This window comes from Tachypleus tridentatus, chromosome 7 (assembly GCF_004210375.1).
Source record: "Tachypleus tridentatus isolate NWPU-2018 chromosome 7, ASM421037v1, whole genome shotgun sequence".
NCBI lineage: Eukaryota > Metazoa > Arthropoda > Merostomata > Xiphosura > Limulidae > Tachypleus > Tachypleus tridentatus.
In genome coordinates, this window is record NC_134831.1 from 129,875,582 (window position 1) to 129,892,383 (window position 16,802).

General features: G+C 31.8%; 1 protein-coding gene across 6 annotated transcripts in view; it reads right to left on the bottom strand.

Moving 5' to 3' along the window:
* Positions 1-16,802, bottom strand: part of LOC143256598 (E3 ubiquitin-protein ligase RNF13-like) — a 40,562-nt gene that overhangs the window by 18,639 nt on the left and 5,121 nt on the right. For all 6 annotated transcript variants that reach the window (XM_076514004.1, XM_076514002.1, XM_076514005.1 and 3 more), the window contains exons 2-4: positions 8,307-8,487; positions 7,543-7,626; positions 6,541-6,669 (exon numbers count right to left, since the gene is read on the bottom strand). In XM_076514004.1, coding sequence (XP_076370119.1) covers positions 6,541-6,669; positions 7,543-7,626; positions 8,307-8,417 — 324 coding nt within the window. In that variant the 5' untranslated portion in view covers positions 8,418-8,487. The remainder of the gene's footprint in view (positions 1-6,540; positions 6,670-7,542; positions 7,627-8,306; positions 8,488-16,802) is intronic.

Consider the following 16,802-nt stretch of genomic DNA (forward strand, 5'->3'; position numbering starts at 1 on the left):
ATAGATATTTAATCTCAATTTCAACAATACTGAGAGATTATAGGAATATAACTAAACAATTAAAACTGAAGAAAAGACTTTTCAAGATCTTCTGTAAATGTAATTCTACAAAAATGCATGTTCTAACTGAGGAAAAGTTAGGACACCCTACCCTCTAACAGCTAGTGTTACCCCCTTTGGCTGAAATAACTGCAGTGAGACGGTTCTTGTAGCCATCTACCAGTCTCTGACATTGCTCTGAAGAAAGTTTGCCCCACTCCTCAATGCAGAATTCTGTCAGCTGTGAGATGTTTGAGGGGTTTCTTGCATGTACAGCCCATTTCAAGTCACCCCACAGCATCTCAATGGGATTAAGATCTGGGTTTTGACTCGGGCCATTCCAGGACTCTCCATTTCTTAGTTTTCAGCCAGTCCTTGGTGGATTTACTGGTATGTTTTGGGTCATCCTCGTGTTGCAGGGTCCAGTTCTGCTTCAGCTTTAATTTTCTTACAGATGGTCTCACATGATCCTCAAGCACCCTTTGATATACAGTAGAATTCATGGTGGATTCTATGATTGTGAGCTGTCCAGGTCCTGCTGCAGCAAAGCAGCTCCAAACCATGACATTTCCACCTCCATGCTTCACAGTTGGTATGAGGTTCTTTTCCTGGAATGCTGTATTTGGTTTATGCCAAACATGTCCTCTGTTCCATTGCCCAAATAATTCAATTTTGGACTCATCTTTCCAAAAAACATTATTCCAGAAGCCCTGGTCTTTGTCTACATTCTCTCTGGCAAACTTCAGTCTGGCCTTGATGTTTCTCTTAGAGAACAAAGGTTTCCTCCTTGCACACCTCCCATGCAAGTTAAACTTGTGCAGTCTCTTTCTGATTGTAGAGGCATGCACTTTCACATCAACAGTAGCCAGAGCCTGCTGTAGGTCCTGTGATGACACGTTAGGGTGTTTGGAGACCTCTTTTAGCATCTTGCAGTCTGCTATCGGGGTGAACTTGCTTGGACAACCAGACCTGGGCATGTTGGCAGTTGTTTTAAAAGCACTACACTTGTTGACTATTTTCCTGACAGTGGAATGGCCAATTTTAAAATCTTTTGGGATCTTTTTAAATCCCTTACCAGACTCATAAGCTGCTGCAATTTTCTTTCTGAAGGCCCCAGACAGCTCTTTTGCTCTCACCATGGTGCTCACTCTCACTTCAACAGTCAGGAGCACACCAAACTAAATGTCTGAGGTTTAAATAGAACAAGCCTCATTCAAAATGCTGAGTAACGATCTTCTAATCACGTGCACCTGGTGTGATACACCTGTGTGTGAATTGAGCCATTTTAAGTGGGAATAAATGTGGGAGTGTCCTAACTTTTTCTTCAGTTAGAATATGCATTTTTATAGAATTACATTTGCAGAAGATCTTGAAAAGTCTTTTCTTCAGTTTTAATTCTTTAGTTATATTCCTATAATCTCTCAGTATTGTTAAAATTGAGATTAAATATCTGTACATCCAAAAATATTATAAAAATACACAGGCTTTTATAGGGTGTCCTAACTTTTTCACATGACTGTATATAGATTAGATCACTAAGTAATAATAATAAAGTTTAAATTTATGAACTACATCAGCAATGCTTATGTTCAGCTATATGGAGTAACAGTATAATGCTTGATGAAACTTTGTAAAATGGACAGCAACTGCCTGTTGTGGAGACACGAGAGTAGAGGATGATGTTTGAAAAGCCTTTCATCTTCAAGTCAGTGTGTGTGTAGGTGTTGATGGTCTTTTATAGTGTCCTGATGGATTGTGTGTTGTGATTGGTACAATGCTTGTGTTAAGATATAGATGTATTATTCACAGGTGCGCTGATTTACCCTGAAGTAACTAGGTGAGCCTGCAAAATAACATGAGGTCAGTCAGAAAATTTACTACAAAGCAAGTTTGAATTCATTGACTCTCATCGAGTTCAAATGATAGAAAAAAATTAAACACTTTGTACTACAAAGAGAAACAATCTTAATTTAACATTTAAATTCAAACAGAAACAAGGGCATTGTTATGTTGCCATTATTGGAGAGCTATAATGAACTTAACAATCGAGATCTAATTATTCTCCAAATTGTTTGCAACACTAATAAACATAACATAAAACAGATGAAATGCTTCTTTTCTCAGGATACAGATACTATTGGCCACTCTCATAATGAAAGAGGAAGGTTGTATCTTATGAGGTATTACCAGATCATGAAAAATATCACTATTTATTTCAATATAATATGCTCCATTTAATAGAAATCCTTTCCACAAGAAAGTGCATGTGCCATCCTGGTTGAATGATCCAGTTTGAGAGGTAGGTAGAGAAAAATTAGTAGCATATTTGGCTGGCATACTGTATTAAAGCTATGTATTCTGCATCTACAGAAATTTTCCAAATACCTTTTTTGTAATAAAGGAATGGAAGATAAGGAACGTTTATAGAGACCACATTTATCTTCTCTCTTCAGGTCATCCTTAATTTTAAAACCAATTAAAACAACCATGCATTAGTCAAGAAATCAGTGTAACTTAAGTCTCATCTTTGTATAACACACTGTAATACATACAAGTGAAACACAAAAAACAGGAAGTTATAAGCCAAAAGAAAGAAATGCAACAACAATGCCTACATACAAAATCAGAAATGCTACATTAAACTCTTTACAAAACCAAAACTATTATAAAAGCAAGTGAAACAAAGTATATTAAAAGAATAAAGTAAGCAATACAAGTCATGAAACAACAAACCATCTAGATGACAGAAAAAAAAAACCCTTCACAAAATACATGCAAATGTATAAAATACACTATAATATTTAAAACAACAAACAAAACATTTACCACTTTTTGAACAAAGAGAACAAATAAACATGAAACCTCATCATGGATTGTAGAGAGTGATTAAGCACATTTACCTGTATATGTAAATATACAGTTCATAATGTAACAGCATTGTTACATTAACAATTATTTACAAAAAAAAAAGAGTCTTTGAAGACCACGGAAGCCTAGTATAGAGACTGTGCATCTCATTCTCTAACTGTGAAAAAGCATCCTGATACTTTACAAGACGACCTTTCTGGTTGTATAGTCCCCGTGTCTTTGTATACCTGGGCAGCAGAGTTTTGTGGCCAGCTTGTAATATTCTCTTATTTTAGAGAAAGGTTTGTGGTAGTCTCTGACAGTTCCCTCATGTAACATCCTTCATCCATCAATATATTTTCATTTATATCCTGCCAAGGTGAAGTTTAGGTTGGTTCTAGGGTCTTTTATACTTAAGGGTAGTTCTCCAAGTATTTGGGGTCACTATAAAAGGATGTTCTCACTAAATACTGCTCTGTTCACAGAAGTAAAGAATCAATCAATAAGGATAAAAATTTACACAATTGGCTAGTTGTAAAAAAAGACAGCCGAAACAATGAAGAGTTTCATTTTAAATAGAGAAAAGCCTGATGGTAATGGAAAATAAATTGACTTGTGATTGGAGTATGGGTTAAGTTGTAACAGCTTAGGTAAAAAACATTCTCTGGCCTAAAGCTTCCTTTTAGATTCAGTGTATGCAAACTTGCTGTCATCAAGTGACATTTCCATGGAGTTGTTTGTGTATACAAACACTTATACCACTTGTATATATCCCTTTCATCTGTGAAAATCTTGGCCTACTAGGCTTCAACAGTTCATACACTTTATGTACATTCAGCTGTGCTCTGCAGTAGAATCAAACAGTTAAAACATCTACCCTGGAACCAGATATGTTCTTTTACTTCTATCTGACCATTATATACATAGATCCCAGGTTAAGTAAGTAAGAAATAGGGGAGAAAGAGTGGTGCTATTGGTTCCTCCTCACAAGTAGTAAAATCAACCATATATTGTACATGTGACATTCTTTAATTTCTGACCATGGAAATTCATTACTACCAATATCTTTCATCCCATTACACGTCTTTTGGATACTAATTTAGTACAGGTTAAAAGGTGAATACAAAGTAGCACCACACAGACTTTGCATTTGCATAAATTTAGCTACACCTTGTACAGAAACATGCTAACATAATATTCAGTAAAACTTTGCTCATTAAAAGACTCAAATCTACAAGATTGGAAATATTCTATCATAACCAAATAAACTAGTTGGTGCAACAAGTTTACATTTAGAATGAGATGAGTTACTGTTTGTAGATTTCACTTTTTGCAGGTAATTTTATGTCTACAAATACTTTGATTTAATAGAACTAAAATATTATTAAATATGGAAAGTACCTAACTTCCCTCAACCTGGGATTATTTAGGTCAATATGTTACAGATGACTATGTCAGTGCACATATCATTCAAATCTCTTTAATCACCAGAAACACTAAAGAAATCAACAAATATTTGGAATGCATCATTATCAAAATGCACTGACTTTTCTATATATTAGAAGTTGTTAGATAAGGAACCATTTCTTTTCTATGCAAGTTTTTGTTAGCTTGCCTCATTAAAAAGATGTGCATGTGGTTAAGTAATAACATCCAGGGGCACACCTTCAGAGACCACTCAGTAAGGATGCAAAATTTTAGGTTTCTAGGTTCTTTCTTCTTGGAATTATGGTGGTAATCCACACACCTACACACACCCTTTTTATTATTATTATTAGATTACTGCTAATGAACAAGGTTGAACTCTGTTTTCTTTCAAATGAAATTGAACCTGGTGTTTATTATTCTTCCATGCATGAAAATCCATTACCTGTCCAGTATTTCAGTGTTAAACTCAAACTCTTTTATACCCACATTAATGAAAATATCAGATATTGTATCCTCATATAATACTATACAGGCCAGTATTTGCAGTTTAACATCTGAATCAAACCTTTTATTTTCATTCATTTATAGTTTGATAGTTATATTATCAGTGTAACATCCTTATACTTGAACAACACAATAAATATATGTTTATTTTATGTGCATGTTGCTACATACACGTGTCTCAGAATTACATGTTATCACACATAGTGGAAGCTTTAGACAGACTGCCTTTGGTTCTCATTCCATTACATGAGCTACCCTGATTAGTTATGTCTTGTCTCTTACATTACTGGGAGTACAAGATAAGGACATGTCTAGCCTAACCCAAGCTGCTTCCATACCACTAAAATGTGCCAAAATCATACTGAGTCTCTACAGTGGAATGCTTGTTCCTTAATTGTTTTATCATAATGTCTCTTCTGGTGTACACTAGTCTTTACTAATGGTTGATGTGTAAATTCATGCACCTCAACCAATACAGACCTTAATCACTCCACAAATTTCTTGCAAATGCTGCAGCTTTTGAGTTAGACCATACATCATATTCATGAGGAGAAGTATTTTATAATCAAATATAAATGTCTTTGGTGAACAACTAGTTGGTCTCTGTTAAGTTTTGTGACAGACCATCATGATGTATGGTGAATGTTTATCCCAAATGGTTCCGCCATTATCAATAAACTTTAGAAACGTCCGTTTGACAGTTTGTATAACATTTCCTACTAAACCATCAGACTGGGGATGATAAGGCAAAGGCATGTTTTCACCACACTCAACATTTTTTACTATTTAGAAAAATGACTGGTGAACAAAATTAGCTCCGTGATTCAAGTGAATTTTTTTAGGTGTGAATAATAGCTATCCAGTTTTCTGTCAACATATCAGTGATAAGAGTTAGTGAAGTAATTAGTAATGACCAGCACATATTAATTACCTTGTCCTCCAGAAGAGAACAAGTGATATGTAAGACTATTCTCTGCAAAGGAGAACCAACAGCTCTCTGTCACAGTTTAACCTTTTCAAGCTGACTTTTCCTCTTAGCAAACCATATCATAAAATGTTTTCATCACCTCTTAATGTCTCAACTCAAATACAGCCAATAAAACCACTGTCATATGTTATAACAAGTGCATATAACACTTTGATAGTCCTTGTGCACAGTCTAAAGAATTTTCTGCCTGGAAATATTTCAGACCACTAGATGTAACACAAGTTGAGAACTATATCTTGATGGTTTATAACAACAGTACAGAACACCTTTATGCATTTGTAGATGCTTGTCTTGCACAAGTACCACAGGTTACATGTATTCTCACCTTGTTACATGGCATGTCTATGGTAACTCTAGGTCATGCTGTTGCTCTTGAAATGTTAATCATAGTATCTAACCACTAGTGCAATCTCATACCACAAGGCTTAATATAGTTATGCCTGAAGTGATTTTATCAACCATATGATATGAAGAATTCAATTAAATGGAATAAATACAAAATATTCATGTTCAGCTCCCCAGAATAACAATACAATGTTCATTTTCAGCTCACATGGAACAAGTGCACGAGGTTTATGTTAAGAATAACTGGTCAAATATTCTCAGCAGACTAAGAACTATGGAGTCAAGGAAAAATGCTGTCTATGCATAGATTTATGAAGTATTTGTATGTGCATTTTATACACACATTGTTTATATTCACATTTGTTTTTATTAAACACCAAACTTCTTACCTGCTGTCGCATAGAACAAAGAGTAGATCTTTCAATTAAAACAAACCATTTCAAAGAAGAATTTGAAGGATATGGTGGGTTACCAATAGAGTCACAAGCTTGTATATGGTTGGCAGCTACAATCATACCCTGTAAAAGAAACGATTATGTCCATTGTAAAAAAAAAACTCTCTCAATATATCTGCTATAAAATAATAAGCATTTGTTAAAAAGCCATTAATAGAATCATAAGCTTCTGGTTATATAAATGCTAGAATCATATACATGAAAAAGTAGTACATATTAAACTATCAATGATACCTTTCATATAGATATTGCTCACACACTCACAAAACTAGTAATGCATCTACACTATGTTAAAAATCTTTTATAGGAAGAAAACATAAAAAAACTTAGCTATTGTCAGTCAGTGTTACAGTTTCACACTTTGTGTATTTCAGCTGAAAGATAACATTTTATATTTTGGTAGTTTTCTTTCTTAAGCAAATTATTTCCAAACTATCATACATAAATACTTCATTTGGCATCGATCTTATTTGAATGCATACCTTGATAATTATTTATAACATACATGTTTGAAGTTACCAAAGTTTGTAGCTAGGCTTGGCACATTGGTTTTATTAATTTTGAAGTCATATGAAAAGTACATCCTTTTTTAAGTAGAGATATTAATTTTCACAATTTTTAAATTTCAAAAATGTTCAACAGCTTGGCACGTAAACACATTGTTAGTAATAAAACTTTGATGCTGAAAAATTTATTTATTTATAGATATAATTTATTTTGCTCAATATTATAATAACAGGGTTTGCTTCCTTTTCTATGCAAATTTAAATATAACTTAAATATGCAAAAACAAATTCTACTTACAGTGTAAGACAAATGCATATTTTATATATTTATAGAGCAACAACAAATGTGTACTTAAACTTATCCATCACAAAAATAACTTTTATCCCCTGAGATCTCCAGTACCAATGACTTGTTTGATGTATTAACTACCTCTATTCCTCTGGTTGGTACATTAGCTGCTATGCTCAATTCATAGTCAATAAATACTTCAACAGTATCATTTTGGGGAGAAATCTATAAAAAAAAATAAAAAAAAATAAAAATGCCCATACAAAAAGAGTTATTAGTCAAAAATTAAACAATGTTCTTAGACATTCTTAAGTAACAAAAATACAATTTATAAAAGTATCAAAACCTGAAAGATGAATACTTGCACCAAACTCTGGATTCTAAAGATTTTTTTTATACTAGTACTAGCAATGAGAGGATAAAATTATAAAAATAATATTTTATTTTACAATTTTTTTATACAGGTTAATGAATTTCACTTGAAATATTATTATATAAATTTAACACAGTTATCTATTATGGAAATTTTATTCATTTAACTTAAATATCATAGTTTATCTAAAAATAACTTGCAGCTTACAATTATTTTGAATTAAACAACCTTTTCCTTAGTCCTCTAAGAAAATATACATGTAATTGAAAATATTCATACACTTTGGTAAAAAAACCATGAAAAATATAATTTATTATATCTTTGCAATTTACATTTTTATTTGCAATACATTACATCATAATTTCTTTATAAAAAAAAGTAATACACAAGCACAATGGAAACAATTCAATGATAAAAATAAAGCAAAATGATCCAATATTTTTCAAGAAAAATAGTATCAGAGGACTCTAATCCCAGTTATCACATATGATAAAGTCACACTATCTTGGTCAAAACTGATATATTCACTTACCACAACAACTTCTGCAGCTACTAATGTGGCATGAAACAAGGAAATAAGACTCACAACACTGTAAATGTAAAGCACTGTTAGATGAAAAGGCATTCTGCGATGTGGGTACATTCTGTCATAGTAGCTGATAAGTGGCACGTGTATGGCCAGATACTTTATCTTTTACTGTACATTAATTCTCCTAGGAATGTTAAAATAATTTGAAATTAATAAAAATGTACTTGTTAATAAAGAATTATTAAGCAATAGTGATTTGAAATAAGTGTGTCCATGAATATTTACACTACTAAAAATACGCAGCCCTTAAGAGGGTAACAATAACAGGTTCAATTTGATACAAGTATCTTTTACACTTGAATATTAGTTTACCCTATGTAAAAAATATACTAGAAAAATATTAAATGAAATGATTTCCTTCATCAAACAAAGTAGAGAGTAAGATGGAAATTCTAAGCTATAAACATATTAGTGGGCATAAGCATTTTGGAAGGAAAGATTTGGATGAAAATCACTTTTCAGTCTTAAGATCGCACGTTCAGTAAAAATGTCTAACATTTACAAAGTAACATAAGTTATCATTTATAATCCTAACATAATGTCACTAATCAGACGTATTAGAACTTCATCTCCAAGTACATACATGTAATACAATGTTTAGCTTTCTTAGAAAATCCCCTGGTAACCTCTACCTGTACTGAGTGAAGCAGGAAACAAACCAATGGTAACAAATATTGTTGAGTTCTATTACTCAGGTGTATCTAAATGATATGATAAAAATTAATTAATTAATTTAAATGCTGGGCAGTGTCCAGTAATTCAACTTGAGTATGGAAATTTTGAAATGACTTTTTCACACGACAGGAGAACTGATGTTGTTGAAAAACAGCTGTTAGAGGTATAAGGTATATTTCTTTACAAGTTTCATATTTAGGAGTAAGTGGATGACTACAGCTGTAAAAGACAGGCAAGGCCTCACTAGAATTGTGGACATTTCTACACTCCTTATTACTGAACATGTATCAACACTCTGAAAAAAATGCGTCTGTATGAAGGGTGGAAAAATAGATTGGAAATGGAAATTTAAATATTAGCATTTAAAAGGTTTAAACTTCTGAAGCATACATCCAGATTTATTCTTTAACCAAAGGTTTATAATGTCAATATTATAAACTTGTGAAAGAGATACCAAATTCTGGTTTAAAAAAATCAGTTACATAAAAATATGAAATAACTCCAGCACTTTAAAAATGTGAGCATTGCTTCATAAGAGGTAAACTATGATGAATGTTATCAGTTTAAAGTTTTTAAACAATATTTAGCTTTAAATCAAATTTAGGTGTAATTTGTACTCGGTGGAGAAAATTAAATGGGGGTTCTGCTCACCCTCACATTTTAATAGTAACTGTTCTGAGCCATAGGATTTGTTTCTACAGAGCATGCAGCTTTTTGAACCAAATCTACTGCCTCTGATTTAATGTTATTGTTGTTTAGATGAAAAGTAGAGAGCTAACTTTTATACAACATGATAAAATAAACAATTTACTCTGCAACTGCCCATAGTCAATGCTAGTCAACTACTTTCATGTGTACAGCTAAGTGATGAATTGAAATGAAGTCAACAGTAACATAATAGCAGTATTTGAATTAGTGTAAATAAATAAATAAACCGTTGGTGGCAGAAGCATTAAGACAGTTGTTTTAAGTATGGTCAGTGGTTCAGAATTGGTGACAGTGGCAGATAAGCATGATAGCTTTGATATAACAAATGCAAGGAAAGAAGTTTGGTGTCAATGGAAATTAAACAAGTCTCTTGAATTATATCCACCCCTTCCACCATATCACCAAAGCTGAACAAACTTGAAGAAAAAAACAACTCTCTTGTTGCTTCTGCCACCAACTGTTTATTTTTTTATTTTATTGAACTTCTGAATAGAAGCAAGGCAACTAACTGGCACTATCTATCACCATTTGTTTTTGCTTGTATGTACAATATTTTGAGGAGTACTATACTAATAAATAAATTGAATGTAACAAGGGACACAGTGTAGTAACACAATCAAACACTCTGGGGGAAAAGCCTCTGTCTGCCAGCACAGCAACTGGAAATTAACAGTGATAAGGACCCTAAGCTCCATGAAAAGCAAACTGGGGATTCAAAAACCTTCCAATATTTAAAATACCTAAAAATAGTGGACGTCTTACATATAATCACCCTAGAAGCAGCAGACCCTTCTCAAATACACCAGTTAAAAAGCAGGATACGATAGATAGTTTGGGATGAAGAGGACTCAAACTCCTCTTAATACACCACTGATGATAAATAATTATGGCTGGTCTATGGAAAGATTTAGTTAAATAAGGAGAAACCTTACAATTTAAATGCTCACATCAGAGAAAGGACCACATAACTTCCAAACATGAAGATTGAGTTTCTAAACATCTGAGAGAAAAATGTCCAGTCAAGGTTATCTGAACTGAGACTGTCAATGTGGAAGAGGCAGAAGTGGGGGACATTCCTGCAGATACTGAAAAAGCATAAATCATGCTTGCAACCAAAAGAACTTCACAGGGAGTAGAAAGGACCATAGTCACAACCTGGAGCAATAGGTGAATTGGGAGAAAGAATTACAGATGTCCAGTCCTAATTGAATGCATCTACTGCCAATGCTTGAAAACAAGTTATCAAACATCAAAACAACTGCAGTTGAGAATTCCAACAAGTTGTAAAGACATCAATCATTGAAGACTCAAACTAAACCAAACCAATTAAGAAATCTTATGATAAAGCATCCAGTCTATTGAAAGAATCCTGTTGGATCAAGATAAGTGATTTGTAATTAAATTTATCACTCCTGAATACAAAATGTTTAAAGACTGATATGATGGAAATGAACTCAGTACAGAAGATCTAGAATATCCAAACAACAATCTTGAGAACATGTGCTTTCTTGATGAGAAACCTAAATATCACGTGGAATTGTCAGAATGTATCACGACAATGAGGGACTGACCTATGTACTGCAAGAAATTTAAGAATGCTAATAGAGAGGAGTAGACTTGTCTTCTGTCCAAATATAATTCAAATTGCACAGTTTATTATAATACTAAACAGTATGGACACTTCCTGAATAAATATGATAGACTGTGGTTCTTACCAGGTACCTTTGGTGATTAACTCTCTCTCTTGACTAGACCAATTCAAATAACATTCTACAACATTCTGTGTCAATGTAACATTTCTTAACATGCACGTAAAATTGTACTTATTTAGGGAAACAAGTTTTATTCATGTGACAAATCATTCTGATTACAACACAGGCAGGGCCATAACCTCTAGATATCACTTATACAACCATCAAAGTCCTTATACAATGTGAGGTATTGTGCAATATACTTCTTGGGTCAAATAGGTATTATTCATTTTTAGGACAAGCTGCACATACAGAGAACAATAAATAAATTTACAATAAATACTATGATATTACAAGAAGACAAAAATACAAGATATAATTCCATTACCACACTGATTCTGGGATTTTTTTTTTAAGTAACTGTGCATGGAGAAGATTACATATGGATAGTTTTATGGAAAACAAACTATTAATGTGAGGGTCTGAATTGTTTTCAGGAATTTGGGTATGTTTTTGTGCAAAAGTTAGACTGAACCATCCAATGGAATTATACCATACATTTTTTACAGAGGAAATCCAATGATTTCATGTTCACATTACCACAACCTAATGTGTCCTATGATTAACAGTTCCATGTTTATTAGTCTAACAGCCCAATAATCCTATAAGAGAATCACTGTTACAGCATTTGATATCATACTTTACTCAGGCAGCCTTTAAAATAAAAGTCATTAAATACCAGCACTGTAAAAATAAAACTTTATTGCAACTGGTGTAATATAGTTAGAATATTACTTTTTGATGTAATAATGCCATGTTATTTGAATATACTTCCAAAATGTATTTGCATTCACTTCCTCCTGGTTTTTAAGTTTTGTTAGGTAAAGTTATAACTATAAAAAGTTTTATTTTACAAGTTGATGTTGTCATAACTTTTATGTTTTCTGACTTCATATTTAAGATTACTGAAGAATATAAAACAATACTAGGTTTTTACTTTGACTAATTACTCTTTTTTTTTTAATCTTGTGCAAAGCTACTTGAGAGCTATCTGTGTTAGCCATCCCTAATGTAGCAGTGTAAAACTAGAGGGAAGGTAGCTAGTCATCACCACCCACTGCCAACTCTTGGGCTACTCTTTTACAAAAAAATAGTGGGATTTACCATCACATTATAATGTCCCCACAGCTGAAAGGGTGACCATGTTTGGTACAATGGAGATTCAAACCCATGACCCTCAAATTACAAATCAAACACCTTAACCCACCTGGCCATGTCAGGCAATTACTTATTTGCTTAATAAATAAAATGAATTATTATTATTAAGTTTCTTTTGTGGATTGCAATATACTTGAGTAACTGTATAGTCATATTTTCATATTTGTTCAGCATTTGATATTTTGCTATTTTACTTAATATAATTCTGTACAGCTCCAAACAGTTTTGCCTATAAAGAAGAAAAAATTTTCTTTCCACATTTTACTGCCTATTCCAAATAATAACTCTTTTTGCAAAGTTTTTATCAGTTCTTGAGAATATATTATCCATTGCTTGGTTTTCAAGCATTTCTTTTTGTTTTTGTATTGGACTTGACTAACACTTTAGATGGAGTCATAAATTGGTTTGACCATTTAGTAACGAAATACAGCTTATAAAACAGTTATAAAGTTCCAGTGTGATTGGATAGAGTACAAATTATACCATTAGAGTAAATATAAAGGTTTAATTTTTTTATTTTAGTTTTTATAGATATTTGTTTATGAATTATGAAAGCAAATGTTAAAGTATACCAGCTAAAAGACATTTTCTTCAAAAACATGAAGCAATTTCAGATAATTTAAGTTTATTGAGTTTAGAGATAGGATTAATATGTCACAAAGAAACTTTTACTACAAGTTTAAACACAGTAACAAATGTATAATATTTGAATGAGATTTGTCATCATCAGGTATGAATGAATAGTTTAACTACACACAGCAATATGTGTGCAATAAGATGCAGTCATATGAGGATAGATTACTTAAGGCTTAATAATGGTATATCTGATTGATAGTTAGTTCTTTTGTTTATGATTGTTTGTTTTTTTTACTTTTTAATAGATATAATACAATTTTATTGAGTTGCACTATTTGTAATTATGTATTTTATTACATTCTTCAATAAAGTAGTCATCAAACACACGTGGACTGCAGAGTATTCTTAAGACACCAGCCTATTGAATATTATTTTTTGTATTTTTCCTTGTTAAACAACAAGCAAACTTGCTAGCTGGTTACCTACTTATTTCTACTTGCAATTTTGATAATATTTTAAGTGAAAACATTATTAATTTTTCTGGCAACAATTATATAAAGAAAATATGATTTACTACTGATTTATTTGATTTACAAAGAATTGCTGTGGGATTAGAAATAGCTAAAAATATATGCAATGACAATTGTGGGATGGTATTTAGTTGAGATCACCTATTCATTCCCCAAGTAAACATATCCAGCTTATCTTAAAGTTGGCAAAATAACTTTCAGCCAAAAATATGTTTTGCAAACAGTGATAACAGTATATGATAATACAATGTTTGAAGATGTTATGAAGGTAAAGACACCCCTTTTTGCTTTTACAAATACCACTAACTGCCCAGCTCTTATAGATAGTGTAGATGCATCATATTTTCTCAAATTCAAATGGTGAGAATGTGAGATAGTGAATATAGATTCAAGTTCTGGCAGCATAGCAGTCATCTTCATCTAAGAGTTTTATTTTACTAATAGGGTGATCATCATTTGAAATGATGTGATGGATGCAGTAAATTTAAAAGAGCTTAAGAGAAGTGTTTTTGATTCTTCTTAAGTTTAGTTTAATGCATGGGGTAACCAACAGACTCTTAATGCACGGAGTAACCAACAGGCTCCTTTTTGCCTTCAAATGCTATTTTATGGTCAAAAGGTTGTGAAATTGAAACAAGCAATGAATCCCCTGAGAATGATCTAAAACGGTTCAATATCAAGTGCATAGAAGTAAATGTTCATCATATTAATGTTGGTGACAACAATAAGAATGACACTAAGCAAAACATGACTATTTTTGATATGCTAATGATGTGAGGAACAATTACAAGTACCTTTCACCATGAAAACACAATTTTCTCCTTTTTACACTAATAATTAGTCTTTGTTTTATTAATATTAATTTCAGTTATAAACTATTTACCTGAATCAAAATACAAAATCAACCTGATAATAAGTATTACTAATTAAATACACTTTTTTCATGTTATTACATTTAATAATTAAAATGAAGTTTCATCAGTTGGATATCCTCACTGTTAACAGTATTTTCAGCCATAACCCCAATAAAAACTAACAACAAGTCAACTGACTTAGATTCTATGAATTTTTATACATATCCTCACTGTTAACAGTATTTTCAGCCATAACATCAATAACAGCTCACATAATTCAACTGGCTTAGGTTTAGCTAACTTCTAAACACATATATATTAACTCTTTCAATATTGGCTCAGTCCCTGAAGCCAATCTCTTAATCATTTTGTGCTTATTATAGTTTTTATACTATAACTTTTAAAATAATATTTTATGAAATTTGGTAGATAGTAGTAAACGTTACAATGCTTTCATATGGAAAATATTTTTTTAAAATTAAGTCTTACGGTTTGTTAGGCACTTTTACTCATGGCCCTTTTCAATTTCACATGTTGAACAGGCAACATGCAAATAACTTTCATTTTAAAATTTAAAACTTTTTTATCCATCAGAAAATTTCAAAATTTCACAAGTACAATCTGTATAATGTTAACATGGTTATCAAACATTTCTTTACAGAAAAACAAACTATACTTTAACTGTTGTTTTCACTAACAGATCTCTGTACAGGTTCAGTCAATTTACTGATCTTGTAAACAACACAAATTAGGAAATAAATATGAATTATTCTTTTTGTGTTCTAGAAATGACAACAAATTATAACATAAAAAATAAATGTTTAGACTAAACAGTTAATATCTCAAAACATTAGATATATTTTTTATTACACTGACCTTCTAGTCACACCTGGCTAACAACACAGGAGTTACAATGATGCAGTGCACTGTATCCAATAATATTAAATGGATCTTTAGTCTTAACAAAGTGACTTGTCTTGGATGTGTTTTAGTGGACTAGCACTTTGTAAATAGTTACAATTCAATTACTACACGTTATAAGGGTATATAGATACTTAGTATTTACACCCAAGTTCCTAACCTTATTTTTCTTAAAACACAAAACAGTAAATAAAGTAAATGAAAAAATGAGCTTTGTACTTGAATGCTGTTTGTCACAGCTAAGCCTTAAGATATTTTGCATGTAAAGGATGTGGGAAATTAGCATTTTATATATACATTTCAATAATCCCAAAATCTTAAAGTACTACATTGACCCCATATCAATCCAGTATAATTTATCTAGTTAAGTAACCAAGTTGTATTTGGGTCTAAAAAATATGAAATTTCAAACAGGTTAAAGATAAAAAAGAAAAAGAGAGTGGATACTGTTATATTTGAAAATGGCTGAGAAAGCCACTAGGGTGACATTCTAAGCTTTTGATTGGTTATTCACATGCCATATATTGAAGTAACTGTATACAAGGGACCATTTCCAAAAATGGAAAGAGGTGAATGGGGCCACTGTGTTTGATTCAGTACATAAGCCATATCTCAGCAAAATGAAAAGATACAGGTTCTTATTTGGTATTCTAGCTTGTCAATATTGGCAGTTGGAATTCCTAATTTGTACAAAACTACAAACTTTGTATTTTGGCATCACAAACATGTAATTTGAACCAGTGCTGCATTCAACATATCTTGTGACACACAAAAATCAATGTTGAGATGTGATTTCTCAATATCTACTTTTAAATTATGAATTTGAATTATAATCTATAGTTTGATACCAAACTTAATAACAAATGCATGAAACAGTAGTTTAATAAAATTTTGAATGCAATAAACATGACGAGATCTTTGACCCATGTGGAAAAAGTTAAGCTAACATTAAAAAGAATCTCTATAATAAAAGGATACTAAAAAAACTCAAAAGAATTAAAATAAATACATTAAATGTTCCAACCAAACTTTAATTAAAAGTAACAAAGAAATAACTGAGCATACTTTAGCTACAGAATAAACACCAGCTGTTAGCAACATGCACTATTGTAGATTTAATGTCTGTTAAATAGTAAAACATCAAGACAAACTTAAGCAAAATTTTAGCCAATTCTCCCTAAAATCATTTTACAGCAAAAGCATGTTAAACAATTCTGACAGTGTAACTTTAGAAAATTGTGACATCTAAAATAACTTGCAATGATA